Source organism: Lissotriton helveticus, chromosome 12 (genome assembly GCF_964261635.1).
Source record: "Lissotriton helveticus chromosome 12, aLisHel1.1, whole genome shotgun sequence".
Lineage (NCBI taxonomy): Eukaryota > Metazoa > Chordata > Amphibia > Caudata > Salamandridae > Lissotriton > Lissotriton helveticus.
In genome coordinates, this window is record NC_136073.1 from 686,076,588 (window position 1) to 686,094,458 (window position 17,871).

At 46.2% G+C, this 17,871-nt stretch overlaps 1 protein-coding gene across 1 annotated transcript in view; it reads right to left on the bottom strand.

Annotated features, from left to right (window-relative positions):
* COG4 (component of oligomeric golgi complex 4) overlaps nucleotides 1–17,871 on the bottom strand; it is a 177,579-nt gene that overhangs the window by 105,681 nt on the left and 54,027 nt on the right. The window contains exon 6 of the mRNA XM_078671201.1: nucleotides 11,898–12,003. Coding sequence (XP_078527327.1) covers nucleotides 11,898–12,003 — 106 coding nt within the window. The remainder of the gene's footprint in view (nucleotides 1–11,897; nucleotides 12,004–17,871) is intronic.

Consider the following 17,871-nt stretch of genomic DNA (forward strand, 5'->3'; position numbering starts at 1 on the left):
CACGGCAAGCCACAACAATGACGATGTTGGTCTCAACCGGATGCCTGTGCCAGTCTCATCGCCTCCAGCATGGCTTGGGGCGGCATAAACGCTATACTGGATTGCATTTGCATTGCATGCAATTTAAACGTCTGGCGTCCAGACGTAATTAAATAGACTCACCTGCGGGCCTCTCTTTCCCAGTCCTATCGTTGACCTCTGAGATGCCTGCCTCAGAGTCATGCGCACTTTTTAACGCACAAGCCCAAATGCTCATGTCATGAAGAGCGTCACCAGGAGGCAGAGACCCCACCCTAAGGTAAAACTAACTGTATAACCTCGGCGCACACGCGCGGAGACATCTGCGCGCTGTGCGCGTCTACGACTATACGAACCTCATCATGGTCAGTTGGTTTTTAATCAGTGGTCGAAGTGGGTGGAAAATGTTGGGGAACTGTGGGCGGAGACTCCGAGGGCGGGGATAACCCAAGGATTAGATCAGAGGTGTGGCCAGAATGTGCCAAACATCCCAATTTTAAGTTATTTAATTCAACCAATGGATACACTTGATTATTTAAGGTTTAATAGGAGTTATTGGCATTTAAATACATTCACAACGTGGGATATATTTCCAATCACACAATGTCCCAAATACGCTTAAAAGTGGAATCCCAAGCCACTTGTCTCCAAGCCATGCAGTTTCTCTCATTAGCACTTCTCCTCCCTTCTTCCACAAGATCAGTTCAAACATGAATGGCAAAATATCCTAGTTTGCAATTGTTTCATATATAAGTATGGCTCTGCCATATTTGCCACATAATACATCATACACAATCATTTTTGTAGCTCAAATGGATAAAAAGTTACTAAAAAACGTGACTTGAGTTGCTGCAAAGTAGACGGCCCTTTGCAAAGGTGGACTGATCACCTTTCTCACTGCTGCATTTGTATGTCACAGCTACCCTTCTCGAATCAGTGCACCCTGAAAGCTGGTTTGATCAATTGCCGCTCTCTTCCCCGGCATGCCAATGACATCTGGATGTCCATCTCTTCAGATGAATGGGATATTCTCTTCCTTACCGAGTCTTGGATCACAGACTCCTCCTCTCCGGATATCTATCTGGCTATTCCCCCAGGATATGATATAAAATGCTTGAACCGGGCTGGCGGTAAGTCTGGAGGCGGTCTAGCCGTCATTTATAAATCCCTTTTCCAGCTGACTTTTACTAAACTCACCAATATTGGTATAATTGAAGCCATGTACTTCTCCATATCCGACTCTGCGGCAGTCATCCTGGCTGGCACATTAGTTTACAATCCCCCCTCCGCCACCTCCCCTTCTCTCATTGCCCTTGTCCACCAACTGGCTGACTTATCTCTCAAACACCAATATTTCATTGTCCTAGGCGATTTTAACCTCCACGTAGACAACCCGCTCTGCGTGAAGGCAAACAATCTGTTGGAAACTATGGATAGCCTAAATCTCAAACAATTAGTCGTAGGTCCCACTCATGTGGCTGGTCACACTCTGGACCTCATATTCGCCAATTTCTCGAATATCACTGTCTTCCCTCCCCTCCCTCTCACCTGGACTGACCATTACCTCATCCCTTTCTCTCTTGCCCTCGGACGATTATCTGCCCCTATGGCCCCAAGGAAGGAGTTGGGAAGAAAGTGGCACAAGGTTACATGTGCTACCCTGGACCCGGTATTCCACTTTCAGACAGAATACCTCTCCTCGGACATAGATGATAATGTGTCTAGGCTGAATGCTGCCCTCGTCAATGCGATTGATTCTATCGCCCCCCAGAAAATCATCACCTCCACTAGATCGCGACCCTCTGCTCCCTGGTTTTCTACCCCCCTCCGTGAGGAGAAAAGCAGATGTAAAGCTCTCGAACGCAAGTGGAGACTGAACTACGACCTCGAAGCCAAACTCTTATATAGATCGGCCCTGAAAAAATTCCGTAAACAAAAAAAAAGTGCTATGAAAGATCACTTTGCCTCTCAAATTACTAAGGCCAAAAACTCATCTAAAGCCCTCTTTGGCATTGTTAAAGATTTTATCAACCCTCCGGCCAGGGCTTCTCAGAACACCGTGAGTCAGGCTCTTTGCGAGGGATTATCAGACTACTTCCTCGAAAAGATTAATAAACTTCGTGTCTCCTTCCCCACAGGGCTTGCCCCCATGCCTTCTCCCACTAGTCCCCCAGAGTCACCGTCCTTTCTCTCATTTAACAAACTTAACCAGGATGATGCTATCAGGCTACTCATCCACTGCAAATCCGGCGCCCCCTCCGATCCTGTCCCCGCGAAAATCATGGGAGAACTGGCGCCTTCACTTGCCTGCCCCTTCCTCTCCATCTGGAATGCCTCCCTCCACCATGGCTTCTTCCCTACCACCTGGAAGGAGGCCATGGTGATCCCCATCCTAAAAAAAGCGGACGCAGATCCCACTGTGTTTGCTAACTATCGTCCCATCTCCCTTCTCCCTAAACCCGCTAAGGTCCTGGAAAAAGCCGTGCAACTGCAACTCACGGAATACCTAGAGAATCACTCTCTGCTGCATGGATCACAATCCGGATTCAGAGCCGGATTCAGCACTGAGACGGCCCTGCTGGAAGTATCCGAAACAATTCGCGAATGCGTGGACAGGGGCGAGGAGGCCATGCTGGTCCTCCTCGACCTGTCCGCAGCTTTCGATACGGTCTCCCACCCTATCCTCCTTGACCGACTTAAGCAGATAGGCATTCGTGGCACTGCCTTCAGCTGGATCGAGTCCTTCCTCTCGACTAGAAGCCAGAGGGTCCTGTTACGTCCCTTCAAGTCAGAGAAAAAACCCCTGTCATGCGGGGTACCACAAGGCTCTGCCCTCAGCCCCCTGTTCTTCAACGTATATCTTGCCCCCTTGGCCGACGTTGTGGAGTCCTACGGAGTCAGGGTGGTCTCTTACGCTGACGACACACAGTTGGTGTTTTCTTTCAGGGACCACTCGGACTCCGCATTTGCCAACTTTCGCCAATGCCTCAATAACATCAGTATCTGGATGACCGCGAATCACCTCAGATTGAATGCAGACAAAACGGAGGTACTGTTTTTCAATCAGAGAGCCTCCATCCCCTCCTCCTGGTGGTGGCCCACGGCGCTTGATCCCGCTCCGTCCCCCGTCCACTCGGCTCGTAATCTGGGATTCCAGTTTGACGACTCCCTGTCATGCAAAACTCAGGTCAATAAAGTCACCTCTGCCTGCTTCCTGAAGTTGCGCATGATCAGAAAAATTCTCCCCTATCTCCCCCTAGATTCCCGCCGTACAGTCACCCAAGCCCTCATCACGTCCCACTTGGACTATGCCAACAGCCTCTATGCTGGTGCCCCCCAGTACTTGGTAGGCCGGCTGCAGATTGTCCAGAATGCTGCAGCCAGACTGATTGGTAACATCCCATACCGCCAATCCGTTTCTGCTTACCGGAGGGAACTCCACTGGCTTCCAGTGGCTAGCCGCATCCAGTTCAAGGTCCTCACCCTCACCTATCGAGCCGTCAACGACCGCGGACCTAACTACCTGAAAAAACGGGTCTCGATATCCCGCTCCACCAGATCCCTGAGATCCAATGACCTTCGCCTCCTGATCTCGCCCCGTTTTAGATTATCTAGAACGGGTGGCAGAGGGTTCAGTGTCATTGCTGCCAAATTGTGGAACTCCCTACCAATCGAGCTGAGATTCTGTCCCTCTGAATCCATCTTCCGAGCCAAACTCAAAACCTGGCTCTTCTCCGGACTTTGAGTCACTCTACTGCTTCTCCTGCTCTTTACTCCCTACTTTCCCTTGGAGGCTCAGGATTTTAGCGCCGGGACACCCCTTCGGGGGTAGCTGCGCGCTCTAGAAACTACATAAAATAAAATAAAATAAATATGTTATACTGATACTAATAAGGCAGAATCTTCGCGCAAACTTAACATGTGTAAAATGTCTAAATAATAAAGTCTAAGAAAATATATTGCATTACGCTGCACCCTTTTTTTTCTTGCATAATTTAGTCAACACTGCGGCATCATTTTGTCCCCCATTGCTGCATAATTCCAGTGGCCCCAGGGCAGGTAGCACATGTTAAAAGTGCTAGTGCATGAAGCAGAGAGACTGTGAAGTTTGCAAACTTAGTTTGGCGTGCGTGCAAATCCTGCCTTGCCGATCCTTGGTGAATTGCAGCTACTACTGCTGAAACAAGGCCAATGGAGGTACCAATGGGTGAGGTGGACTGGCCTTGATGGCAGAGTCGGCTTTAGGGCTGGTGGCGCCGTGTGCAACAAAGTTTGTTGGTGCCCCCAATGATCACCTATGCTTCGTACTCCCTCACTACCACCCGTTAACAGTCCCCCTCAAGTCTCCATAACCACACTCACTCAAATGCATTTCATTTGATTTACAGCGCCACTCATACCAGTGTACGGTGTCAGAGCACTTTACATCACACACACTACACAGATACAATCTTTTATATGTGTGTAAATCACAGTATAGGAAATGTTACATAAGACAAAGGACTACAAGTTGTAGAAGCCACGTGACAACCATACTAGTAGGCAGTATAGTTTAATAGCTCACTGTTCTATGTGAGGATTTTAACTTATAAACTGCAAACAACAAAAGGATCTCTCTGACAAAAGCAGTAATCTACGCACCTAGTTAACATTATGTGCACTTTGTGATCTGCATGTTCTTAGCAGCAGGCACATTAACCCTCTGTGCTACCTTTCCAGGAGTCAAACTTTTCCACTAGACAAAACTCCGATCTCTCTCTAGAAAGAACATTAATCACCGAAGTTATCATGCCATTTTTATTGTTGCTGAAAATTGCTGGAGGCAAGGAAGGAGGCAGCAAGTTTTTTAAACCATAATATACTTGCAAACACTAAGCACCCACCCGAAATAGGTACCCAGTGTGGTCACACCGTTCGTACCGCTCTAACCTACTCAAGTTTCATGTGACCTCAGAGTCACAGTGACTGGATCACTGTTGCTCTAGGGTGTGCTGCTTTGTAGGCCTGCCCGCAAGACTGGAGATTAACTTCAGTATGGATTGTGGTGGACAAGCCTTCAAGGTTAACCCACAATTGACACCACTAGGGTACATCTGCTTGTGCTAAGACATCAAGCCTTCTAAGGTCTAGTGGGGCCTTCTAAGGTCTAGCATGGGAATATGCTCCCTCAGTATAGTGGTCTGGTGGACTGGTCATGAAGGCTGAACCCGGTTCCCCAGTTCCAAATTTGACAGCTCTGGCCATAGTGCCACATCCTCTCCCCCACTGAACACCATACTGCCCCACTGAGAGAAACTCGCACTGCCTTCAGCTACAACCTAATTGTGCCGCGCTATAAACACTTGGATGTGGCTCAATTCAAATTATGCACTTGATAAGAGAAATATGCTGCCTAAAAGAAAAAACAAGCATTTACAATGCAATGGTCTCGGCATTATTAAAGGTAGAGCATTGCTCATGACTTATTTTGTTTTTTTAAAAATCATAAATAAATGGCATTGTCATTTACATTGCCAATAGCTTAATCGTTAAATAAATGGCATTGTCATTGACAATGCCAATAGCTTAATCGCTCGCAAATGCATGACCTATTGCATTTACACCCACACAGAGCCACACACACACACATACAGAGCCACCCACACAGAATCATTCACATAGAGCCACCCACACACACAGAGCCACCCTCACACAGACAGGAGAGCTTCAACCCCCATTGACCATGATCATCACAACTAAAGAATGACCAAAAAGATTTTGGCTAGCCTACAGAGTTGTGCAAAGCTCACGGACAGCCCTTCTAGCCTGCAAAGCCAGAGCAAAAGCATGATCTATAGTACCCTTCCTGTAACAAAATCATGTTTGATAAGATGGGAGAATGTCCTGGTATGTGTCTGCTGTTCCCCACAATATTATTTTAGAGTAACTTTGGGTGTTGGTATCCAGGGGTGTGATAATACAATAGTTATTTGGGCAACCCAGACTTCACTTCTTGAACAATGGCGCCAAAACTGAACCACATCAAGAGTTGGCGTTGTGGTCCAACCTGATGTCTAGAGAGGAGATAGTAAAGCAGCTCAGTTTCACAAATTGCATTTGAAAACAGAAACCAGCATCCAAATATAAACTCACGCAGTAAATGCCCTGGCAGGTTTCAAGAAGCCAATTATTTTTGTAACTTGTTTAATGTCTTTTGAATATTCGGTACCACTCAGCTGACCTGAACCAAATGTGCTCCAGTTGCATACAGAGGTCTATCACGATAATGGATAAACTTGGGGAACTTTTTAGTATTTTGTTATTTGAAGAGCTCAAGCCACTTTCTTTCTTGCCAAGCGGTTTTGCTTTCCATATCAGATTTGTATATTCTTTCTTTAAGCAAGCAACAAAGTCCGTAAAGGAGGTGCTCACACTGCTAGATTTAGACAAACTCCACAGACGGTGGTCGTGTTCCTTTTGTGTCCCCAGGAATGGCATAAAATTGCAATCTGGTTCCTTCTTAGACCAGAGCTGACTATCTCAGCTCATGCATTTCGTGGTCAGGTGCACCAAGATGACCCCAATTATGAGATGAGAGGAATTCCCACATGGAATTCTGCTCTGCTCAATTAGGAGTGGGCTGTTTTTCCCACACCTGAATTTGCCAAATGATGGACCATCTGACCCAGTTGTACTGGCTGAAAATCCAGCATGTGAAATCACCTTAAAAATGGGCTGCGATGAAGCCTCGATCAGTTCCTTGGTCCAGATCGACAGCCAAATACGGCATAGCGGGAGCAGGTGATAGTACCCCTGACAAGCCAAGCTTCTCCGATTCCATACCTCTACCATCCCCAACCACATGCATTAAGTCAGCCACTATGCACAGATTCAACACCCGCTCATAGGCAGTTTCTTTAAGTCGGTACTGAACTCCACAGAAAAGGGAATACAGTGTGAAATACTGCCCAGTAAATCAAGGTCTGAACAGTTATACCCATTTGAATGAGGATAACTCCGCATAGGAGTAAATATGAGCAGAAATTCAAGTAATAATCTGCATACCCAAAATTTCTGTTCATATCTAATCCTAACTGGTGCCTTTGCACGTAACAATTAGTTCCAATGCCGTTCTTACCATAACAAGAATTTGCTGGACATTTTAATTAAATTCTCTAGTGAGAATAAAATAAGCGTATGTGTATTAATACATTGTCACTCTGGGTTGAGAGATCCATTGATGTCTTTGCTGATATGAAGGATGATGTGGGAGACAAAGATAAACTTACGATCGTAACTGAGTTATCCTAATCTCCCCTTCAACAAGCGCTGTGCAGTCAAACACAAAAACTTCTCTAAGCACACATTAAACACAGGCACGACACTAAACAGCCCCAGACATGAAAAGCAAGCACAGCGACATGCTCTCCCTCATCACAAGCACACTAAAGCCAGCCCTCACTTCCCATGTCATCACAAACACATTTGCCATGTGTCAGACCAAATACACCAACAACCCTCTCACAAACACACAAGACAGTCACACACAGCTCCCCTTGTTTTCACACATCATCGATCTGCACACACTCAACGCCGCCGTTAGTCTACGTCAGAAGCAATTATACACTCAAGTCACCTTATGACACACATTCACATCAACACCCCCCTTCTTTATGACCATCGCCCTGCTCACATCAGTCACCTCAAAGTCAAATATAGACTGGTATTCCAACACACAAAAGCCAAGGTCAAACTCACAACCGCACTCATGAGCAAGAAACGACATGCTTGTATGGTAGGTCTATGCTGTTAGCGGAGGAGAAACTGCCAGTAAAATAGTAGATGCCAAGAAACAGCGTGTAAGAAGTGCTGCTCCCAGACGAAGTCGGCAACAAACATCAATAGACAACAACAGATTGAGATGAAAGGCAGCACAATCGAAACCGCATTGCCCACAGAACAATACACACACTAGTGCGATCTGTAGAGTATAATAGGTAGAGTGTTTACTTTGGCACCGCATGTCTTCATGTTCATGCCAATAAAGCGCTCTGCATTGTGCTTGACTGTATACCCCCTTCTTACACACGCACAGATGCCAAGGTCAAACCAGCACTCGCTGCCAGCTCTCAGGCCTGTGGCCACCAGACGCTAGCCCACCCTGCATCCCCCTGCCAGTGCCACATTCCTTCTTAATGCACGCATACTAGGGCCCACTCCTCCCCCTTCCAAGCCCCAGGCTCTTTTCTACACACCACAACACCGTCCATCACCGGCCGCCACCCTTCAAACACAACACGATACACCCCTCCCCCACCCTGCACTGGAGCCAACCTTGTACCCTGCAGCTCAAGCAGTATGAAGCGCTTCTGCCGCTGGACTGTCAGTGCGCTAACTGCCTGGTGGTGGAGCGGCAGCGGGTCATGGCGGCGCAGGTGGCGCTCTGGAGACAGCAGGAGGGGGGCGGGAACAAAGAGACGGACAGCGGGAGGGGGCGGGATACAACAGGAACGAGGACACGGACAGCGGGAGTGGGGCGGGAACAAAGACACGAACAGCGGGAGGGGGCGGGAACGAGGACAGCGGGAGCGGGCAACCTCATCTTAACGAGCAGCAAAATGGCGGCCGCAAAGCTCCGAATATTTCGGAATCGGGGGCTTGTTTTTGGCGTTCTGAGTAACGGATGACGTCACAGGGCGAAAGAACACAAAAAACACGCCCCCGAATCCGAAAGAGACGGGTCTTGAACTGAGTGATGCCCCTCTCCTCCAATGGCTGGCCTCCGTTTAGGAAGCCAGCCAATGGAGGAGAGGCGGGTTCAAGCCCCCATACTAGAAATCATTAAATCTCCTCCCGGAGACTGCGCAAGTGCAGCCTTCGGTCCTCGACCTAAAAAAGTAAAAGCACACCCTCTAAGGGAATGAAAGATTAGGTAAAGCATGTGAAATGTAAGCAGAAACAACATGGTTACCTTAACGATCTATCTCTCACTCACTATTCAGAAATAAGCGAGGGATTTTACCTGAAAAGTTAAGGACGTGACTAGAAGGCCCTGAAGGGAACTGTTTCAATGTCCATTGCTTATATCCTTACAAAACGTAAGCAGTCTGGTTTAAAAAGACCACATCCATTAACACAGAGCCATGGTACATATTTTGTTTTCCTATCCATCCATCAACCAGGTATTGCAAAACATCCAGGAATGGTGCACTTCCCCACCGGGGGACAACAGTGCTGTTCAAAGAAAGACGAGAAAACAAAAGTAGCGCTTCACTGCAAAGTCTGTAAAGTGAGGCTAATGTGTTTGGATGTGAATAAAACCAATCTGGCCACTTTTCAACCACTCTGTCTTGCTTGATTTAATTATGTATTTATTTTTCATATTTAAAACCTTTTATTGCTCTCCATCCCGAGGCTGCACTTTGGAATAGAAAAATTTCAGAAAAGGTGCATTTCCCGCAAGTAATTTTCTTTTTTGGCTACATTTCACAGGGAAGCAACTAAATGAAAGAAGGAAAGAGAGGTTGTGAACCATTTCTTCAAGTCACAGTTTTCAGTAAGTTAGGAGCAAGACAGAAAGAGAGGGAAGAATAGGAAGAGAGGGGGGGCAGCTGCCAGCACGGAAAACAGAAGAGGCCCCCTGTCTCAAAACCGGCCCCCACCCCATCCAGCCTACCCGGGGATTGCCCGGTGCCCGGACTTACACCCTCTTCCCGGACAGCAGGGCCGGACAGGTAACACCCCCTCCCACAGAATGACCTGCTGATTAGCCTTCTTAGGCCAGCAAGCTTCAAAGAGCTGCTGCCTTTGGTATGTTGATCTGGCTCCCCTCTCAGAAGACGAAGCCGCCACCCTTTGTCCAGGACCACCCTTGGTGGACAGGTGTGAAAATCAGCTAGTCAGGAAGTTGTGCCACCTCCATGCTAGTATCACCCTGTAGGTGGATCGAACTGAGTAGAACACTACTTCTCCGAAGACGCCATCTTTGTGATGGCATACTTAGGAATTTTGGAACAGGATTATGCCCACTTCCTACAGGAGATGGTCATATAGGAGGAATAGTGACCTCAAGGGTCAGTTGCCCATTAGCTACTACCCTATACTTCCCTAGCACCCCTAAATTCATTATTTAGGGGAGTCCCTGGCACCAGCGAATTAGATCCTGGTGTCCTAAGAGGAGAGGACACCGAAGAGCCGCAAAAGCAGAGAGGAGAGATGAAGAAGCTGACCTGGTAGCAACTCAGCCGGCCTGTCTGCATCCCTGATCAAAAACTGCACCAAAGTTGATTCATCCAATAAAGGACCCAGACCTCCTTGTTCCCCTGAATCCTGCAGAAACTCCCAAGCACAGACTTGGAGGCCTCCGGATCTGCCAAAACCCGACACCGGAAGCTATCAGTGCACCTGTCACCCCCAGCCCGTGCTGAAGTGGGCCAATGGTGTCAACAAGGTCCCCCAGCCCTCCAGAGCTCGAGTCCATTGTGGTTTTGCCCCTCGTGGACCCTCCGAAGTTGCCTGAACCCTCTGTACACTGGCCTCCTCTTCCGGAACTGCTGCTGGTAAGAAAACCTGTCGCTTAAAGCCATCTCTGGATCGATCTCCCCTCTCCGTCGAGAAGAGGACCAAAGGTGTCCCTACGTCCCAGAGCATCGCAAGGCCTGAGACCCCCTGTTAGTTTAGCCTGACTGGCCTTCCAGCCAGAGCCTGCAGCCTCTTTTTGCAGCAACCGAACCCCATAGAAAACCGTTGGGCTCCAGACACTGTTTTGCACCCTGCACCCGGCCACCCCTGTGCCTCTGATGGTGTACTGTTGGTGCTGCCTTGGACTTTGCTCATCACTAACCTTAACTCTTGAAGATTGATTCTGTAAGTCGCTGTACTATACCTGTTAGCAGAACTTCTTCTTTCCATAGGAAAACAGTGCAGAACTCTGAAATTGTAGTGTCCACTTTTTTAACTGAAAATAATTTATATCTAAACACGCACTACACGGAACGATTTTTCTCTGATGCCTAAACATATATAAATATACTTGCCATTTTTAAATATTCGTGTGGATCTCCTTCTTGAGTCGTATGTGTCATTTATTGATCATTGTGTGTTTTTGCAGATGTCTTGCATTCCTCTGTGTTAATAAGCCTAAGGCTGCCCGACCACACTACCCCCTAACAGAGCACTTTGGGATTGCATAGCAGGCCCCTGTCCACCCCTAAGGGAACCACCAGGAGTTTTTGCACAGTATATCAGATTTTTTTTATATATCACATAAAGAGCCAGCTTCCTCCATTGACCCAGAACTTGATTCTATTAAAGGCAACGGACTAGAAATTTGACTGAGGAATTGATTAGGGAAATTTGTTTATGGCCCACAATGGTAAAATGACCTAAGAACTCAACTTAGTTAAAATAAAATCAACAGGAGCCTTGACACTGAGAACCAGGAGTCTGTGTTGGAAAAGGCTGACTTTAGATTTTAAAAACAATATATTTGTGTATGTTAATATCTTGATTACCGCTCTATTCAGGCATGCAGAGCAGTACTGGGGTTATAATAAAGGGAAGCAGTGTGATGTGTTGAGGGACTCAAGTGAGTGGAGGCAAAAGTGCTATATGAAAAAGTGAAGGCATATCAGTGTTTTTTCTAGTCCTAATAATTTTGATATTTAGTCTTCAATAGGACAGACTGGTTCTCCCAAACAAAGCACCACTAGGCGCCTTCAGAGGTTGTCCTTAAGGTTATGATCTTATTTCTCTTTACCGCCTTATCTTTTCTGCCTTGAAGAAATGAGTCCTTTTACAAGTATAATAGCTCAGGACTCAGTGTAGGCAGGGAATACTCCTTCAAGCTTGAAAAAATTGCATAGCAGACAGGCATTTGTTAAGTCCACCTGGCAACTTACCTTCAAACAAGAGGGTCAAGGCATCCACAAAGATAACTGCAGATCGTCTGTCATTCATGTCAGTCCCCAGCGCAAGCATTAGGTTCTCCTCAGCTTTGCTGGCAACCTGAAAATGAAAGAGCACCAATCTGAATGTGTGAGAATGGATTGGTAGGGAAGTAATGGCAGTCAATCTGCCCAAAATTTGCTTGATGAATCCTGACGCCACAGTATGTTGATCAAAATGAAATTGGTTTATTTCTTGCTACTATGTATTCAAAAGAGGGGTGGCTAATGTGACAACGTTATCTTTTAGGATGTGCATAGCAGGTATACACAAAGAATACAACATTTTTATCTCAATGTTTTTTGTACATTTTTGCAAAGTACATGCATATATTAGAAACTGCATCACTACTACTAAACCACTGCCTAAAGTTACCCTTTAAAAGCATGTATCTTTTCAAGTCTGAGGGACTGAAAGAAAGTTGAGCCAAAGAATTCCACTTTGGCTTCTCTGGCTCTTCCTCGAAATCAGAAAAAAAGTTTCAAATAAAGCAAACACAAGGAGATGACATGATGGAGTGCTGAAACTTTTCAGACACTCACCCCCAGTCACAGATCCAGGTTGAATCCATCATCGTTCTTTAGCACACTTCGCCACTCCAGTTCAGACCCAGCCATGTGCAAATCAGTCTTGACCCTATTCCTCAAGGGAACAGTCCAGCCTGAACTGCCAAGCCAGGTCTGCCCTGGACCGGAAACAGGGTAGCACCCCTCATCAGCCAGGCTAGCTTGATTCTAGTGGCATAGTGAGCGAGGGACCCACGTCTGGGCATACCCTGCCAACTTAGGGCGAACAAAGAAAACATAGAGATGACATGATGGAGTGCTGAAACAGACACTCACCTACAGTCACAGACCCAGGTTGAATCCATCATCGTTCTTTAGCTCCCTTCACCAACTACCTTCACCAAAAAAGATGGATTTAGGCCCAGATCTCTGTACTGGGGCGAATGTTTGACATTGATCAACATTCTGTCCATCAATTGTTCTTTTAGCATACAACTTTTATAAAGCACCACTTTGGGCCCTTCCCTGAAAGGGTGTCAGGGCCATATTAATCCCAATATGCATGAAATATTATATTCTTTACTTTAGAGCATAATCTATCAACGATAGTTAATTAAACAACACAAACCAAAATGTTGATAGACAAGAGGTCTCTTAAAATACTACGTTTTTTTAAAACTAGAATGAAGACTTTATAAAGCAACCTGACTAGCTATGTGTATGTATGTTAAACTCACTAGTAGCTTTTCAAACAGGATACAACAATAGCTGCAAATGTTTTTGGGTGGGTGGACATTCCCCCATCATTCTTTCAAATGAAAAGGAGTGCTTTTTCTCATTCTCTTAACAAGAATTCATTTCCTATTTGTTCATCTCCTACCAGTTCCAAAACAAAGTCTTCTCCTTTATTAAGTAAGCAGGGAACCTACATGTCTCGTCCCCACCCCAGGATAAACTTCAATAAAGTGATATTGCCATGTATTTATTTATATGCCACAATCTTCTTCACAGAGTTTTCTCAACCCCAGTTTGAACTATCTCACCGGTGACCGAGGTGACAGAGTTGACCATTACGACACTGCCCGGGAAGGTGCGAGAGAGAGAGAGTGTGTTTGTATGCGAGTATAAACATGGAAATGGGGTTAAACTTACCTGTTCATTTTCTACCACGCATATTCCTTTACCATGCATGCATTTATAACGGAATAGTAAGTATTTTATAAGTAAGTATAAACCCATTAGACATATACATATGTATATACACACAAATACACACACACACATATACATATATATACACACACGCACAAACAAACACACACACACACGCATATACATACATTATTCAACAAAAAGGGTTTATACTTGTCTGTAAAATACTTGGATATTTGTGGCAAAGGCATTTGTTACAAAGGCATGCTCGTGGTAAACTATAGGTTTTGTAAAGACTTTTGTGGTAAAGACGCTGTTGGGGTTCCAGTGTTGTTGTAAAGGCCTACGTGACAAATGCCCTTGTTGTTCCGTCATACATCTATACTGCCTACATTGTGCCTTCTTCCACCTAGGAATACTATTTTTTCATTTGTCCAATGATATTTCAATCGATAGTTTCAACAAGCATTTGCAATGCAATAGGTCTCGCATTAGGAAAGGTTGAGCTATCGGTATTGTAAATGACACATTTTTTATTTATGTGTTGGTTTTGAAAATAGCAAACTTAATAGCTTTGTCATTTACAATGCCAATAGTTTTAACTGTTGCAAATGTGACACCTATAGCATTTGTAATGCAATATGTGTTGTATTTACGTGACTTAGATCTATTGATATTTCAAATAACAATGGCTTTTACAGTTTTTAATAATTAATACTGAAATAAAAGTTATTGTAATTTATAATAGCAGTAGCTTAAACTTTTGTAAAAAAAAATTGTGAAGATTATGTTAATTGTATTTTATGGTAACGAAAATCCAAGAACAGAAGTGTAATATTAACATCTTTTTGTGACATTTGTAATAAAGCTTGAAACATTGAGAGAACATATTTGAACCAGTTGTTGAATGGTTGCACAGATTGATGCTGTGGTGGCGCTGAGTGATGTTGTGGTGGCGACGAGTGATGCTGTGGCGTTCATTGATGCTGTGGTAGCGCCTAGTGAGTTGTATTTCCCATGATTGATGATGTGGTGGTGCTGAGTGATGCTGTGGCGAAGCGATAGATAGATAGAGTGAGGGCGATAGATGGATAGAGTGTATTTATGTTGCATTGAGTAGTGCAAGTATGAGTTGTGTAATTATACGGCACTGAGTGGTATTATGTGGAGTGTATTTACGTTGCATTGAGAAGAGTAATTATATGGGGTGTCATTATGTGGCACTGAGTGGTAATATGGGGAGTGTATGTTGTATTCAGTAGAGTATTTATGTGGCACTGAGTGGTATTTGGAGTGTATGTTGCATTGAGTGCAGTGTAATTATGTAGCATATTATGTGGCACTGAGTGGTATTGTGTGGAGTGTGTGTTGCATTCAGTAGAGTATACTTATGTGGCACTGAGTGGGATTTGGAGTGAATGTTGCATTGAGTGCAGTGTAAATATGTGGTGTGTAATTATGTGGCACTCAGTAGTATTTGGAGTGTACGTTGCATGGAGTGCAGTGTAAATATGTGGTCTGTAATTATGTGGCACTGAGTGGTATTTGGAGTGTATGTTGCATTGAGTGTAGTGTAATTATGTGGCGTGTAATTATGTGGCACTGCGTGGTATTTGGAGTGTATGTTGCATTGAGTGCAGTGTAATTATGCGGCGTGTAATTATGTGGCACTGAGTGGTATTTGGAGTGTATGTTGCATTGAGTGCAGTGTGATTATGTAGCATGTAATTATGTGGCATTGAGTGGTATTGTGTGGAGTGTATGTTGTATTCAGTAGAGTGTAATTGTGTTGTGTGTAATTTTGTGGCACTGAGTCGTATTGTTTGGAGTGTATGTTGCATTGAGTGCAGTGTAATTAATTATGAGGCGTGTAATTATGTGGCACTGAGTGGTATTTGGAGTGTATGTTGCATTGAGTGCAGTGTAATTATGTAGCATATAATTATGTGGCAATGAGTGGTATTTGGAGTGTATGTTGCATTGAGAGCTGTGTAATTATGTGGCAGTGCAGTGTGTGTGAGGCAGGGCAGTGTGTGTGAGGCAGGGCAGTGTGTGAGGCAGGGCAGTGTGTGTGTGTGTGAGGCAGCACAGTGTGTGTGTGTGTGTGTGAGGCAGCGCATTGTGTGTGTGTGAGGCAGCGCATTGTGTGAGGCAGTGTGCGTGTGTGAGGCAGCGTGTGTGTGTGAGGTAGCGCAGTGTGTGTGTGAGGCAGCGTGTGTGTGTGTGTGTGTGAGGCAGCGCAGTGTGTGTGGCAGCGCAGTGTGTGTGTGTGAGGCAGTGCAGTGTGTGTGTATGTGTGTGTGAGGCAGCGCAGTGTGTGTGTGAGGCAGTGTGTGTGTGGCAGCGCAGTGTGTGTGTGGCAGCGCAGTGTGTGAGGCAGTGCGAGTGTGAGGCAGCGCGGTGCGTGTGTGAGGCAGCACAGTGTGTGTGTGTGTGAGGCAGTGTAGTGTGTAGCAGGGCAGTGTGTGTGATGCAGCGCAGTGTGTGTGAGAGGCAGCACAGTGTGTGTGAGAGGCAGTGCAGTGTGTGTCTCACAGTGCAGTGTGTGTATAACAGTGCAGTGTGTGTGATAGGACAGTGTGAGTGACACACAGCAGTGTGTGACTACGTAGTGTGTGTGTGAGGCAGCGCAGTGTGTGAGGCAGCGCAGTGTGTGAGGCAGCGCAGTGTGTGTGAGGCAGCGCAGTGTGTGTGAGGCAGCGCAGTGTGCGTGAGGCAGCGCAGTGTGCGTGAGGCAGCGCAGTGTGTGTGAGGCAGCGCAGTGTGTGTGAGGCAGCGCAGTGTGTGTGAGGCAGCGCAGTGTGTGTGAGGCAGCGCAGTGTGTGAGGCAGCGCAGTGTGTAGCAGGGCAGTGTGTGCGTGGTGCAGTGTGTGTGTGAGGCAGTGCAGTGTGTGTGTCACAGGGAGGTGTGTGTGTAACAGCGCAGTGTGTGTGATAGGACAGTGTGTGTGATAGGACAGTGTGAGTGACACACAGCAGTGTGTGACTACGTACTGTGTTTGTGAGGTAGCGCAGTGTGTGTGTGTGTGTGAGGCAGCGCAGTGTGTGTGTGAGGCAGCGCTGTGTGTGAGGCAGTGCAGTGTGTGTGTGTGAGGCAGTGTGTGTGTGTGAGGCAGCGCAGTGTGTGTGTGTGTGTGTGTGAACCAGTTGTTGAATGGTTGCACAGATTGATGCTGTGGTGGCGCTGAGTGATGTTGTGGTGGCGACGAGTGATGCTGTACATCCAGTTCTAGGGTCACAAGACGCATTCTGTTGTTTTATCTATTTCCAATACACGTGGCTGTGTTTATATGTGACGGGGTACTGCTTGGCCCAAAACATGGGCTTCAAACGTCTGGTCGCAGAGCGGTGCAGCCGCCTGCAGGCTGGAAGCACACGGCTGGATATGGAATGATTTACATTGAAACAAAAACAAGCTGCGCGCAAATACTTTAAAGAGCCAGCCCTGCTAGCATTAGTGTTAATGTATTGACAGTGTTTTGTATCATATAAATGAGCAGAGTAATAAGTGCAGGGATGATTTGGAACAGCTGGGCTAATGCACGCGCTCGCAAAAAGCAGCAGGTTAGTTTTTGTAGCGCGAAAGTGGTGTGTGCAGATGTATGTAAGCGCTTTGGTGCCAGGCGTTCCACAAGCTGCGCGCAAATACTTTAAAGAGCCAGCCCTGCCAGCATTAGTGTTAATATATTGGCAGTATTTTGTATCATTTAAACGAGCACAGTAAGTGCAGAGATGATTTGGAACAGCTGAGCTAATGTGCACACTCGCAAAAAGCACCAGGGCAGTTTTTGTAGCGCCAAAGAGGTGTGCGCAGATGTATGTAAGCGCTTTGGTGCCAGGCATTCCACAAGCTGCGAGCAAATACTTTAGAGAGCCAGCCCTGCCAGCAATAGTGTTAATGTATTGGCAGTGTGTGTCCTGTGTTCGCACTGCTGACCAATTGTGAGTCCTGTCAACGGCTGGAAAAACATGGTTGGGGTTTTGGGGGGGGGGGGGGGGGGGGGTAAGGGTGGGAGTAAGTAAAGGAGCAGACATGGGGCGAGCAAAATGAAGCCACAAGAGGAGCTAGAAAAAAAGTACGGGGATTTTAAAAGCAGCTATAGAAAAGCTGCTAACGAGCTAGCTGGCAAAAGCATACGTTTTCAAAGCACGAGCTAAGTGAGACGGACCTGCAGCATGTAGGGGGCCACCAGAAATGCATGAACACCTTGCTTGTAAAACAGGATCAAGTGTAGCCGCCACCAAGTCTGGAGTGGTGTGAAACGTTGCA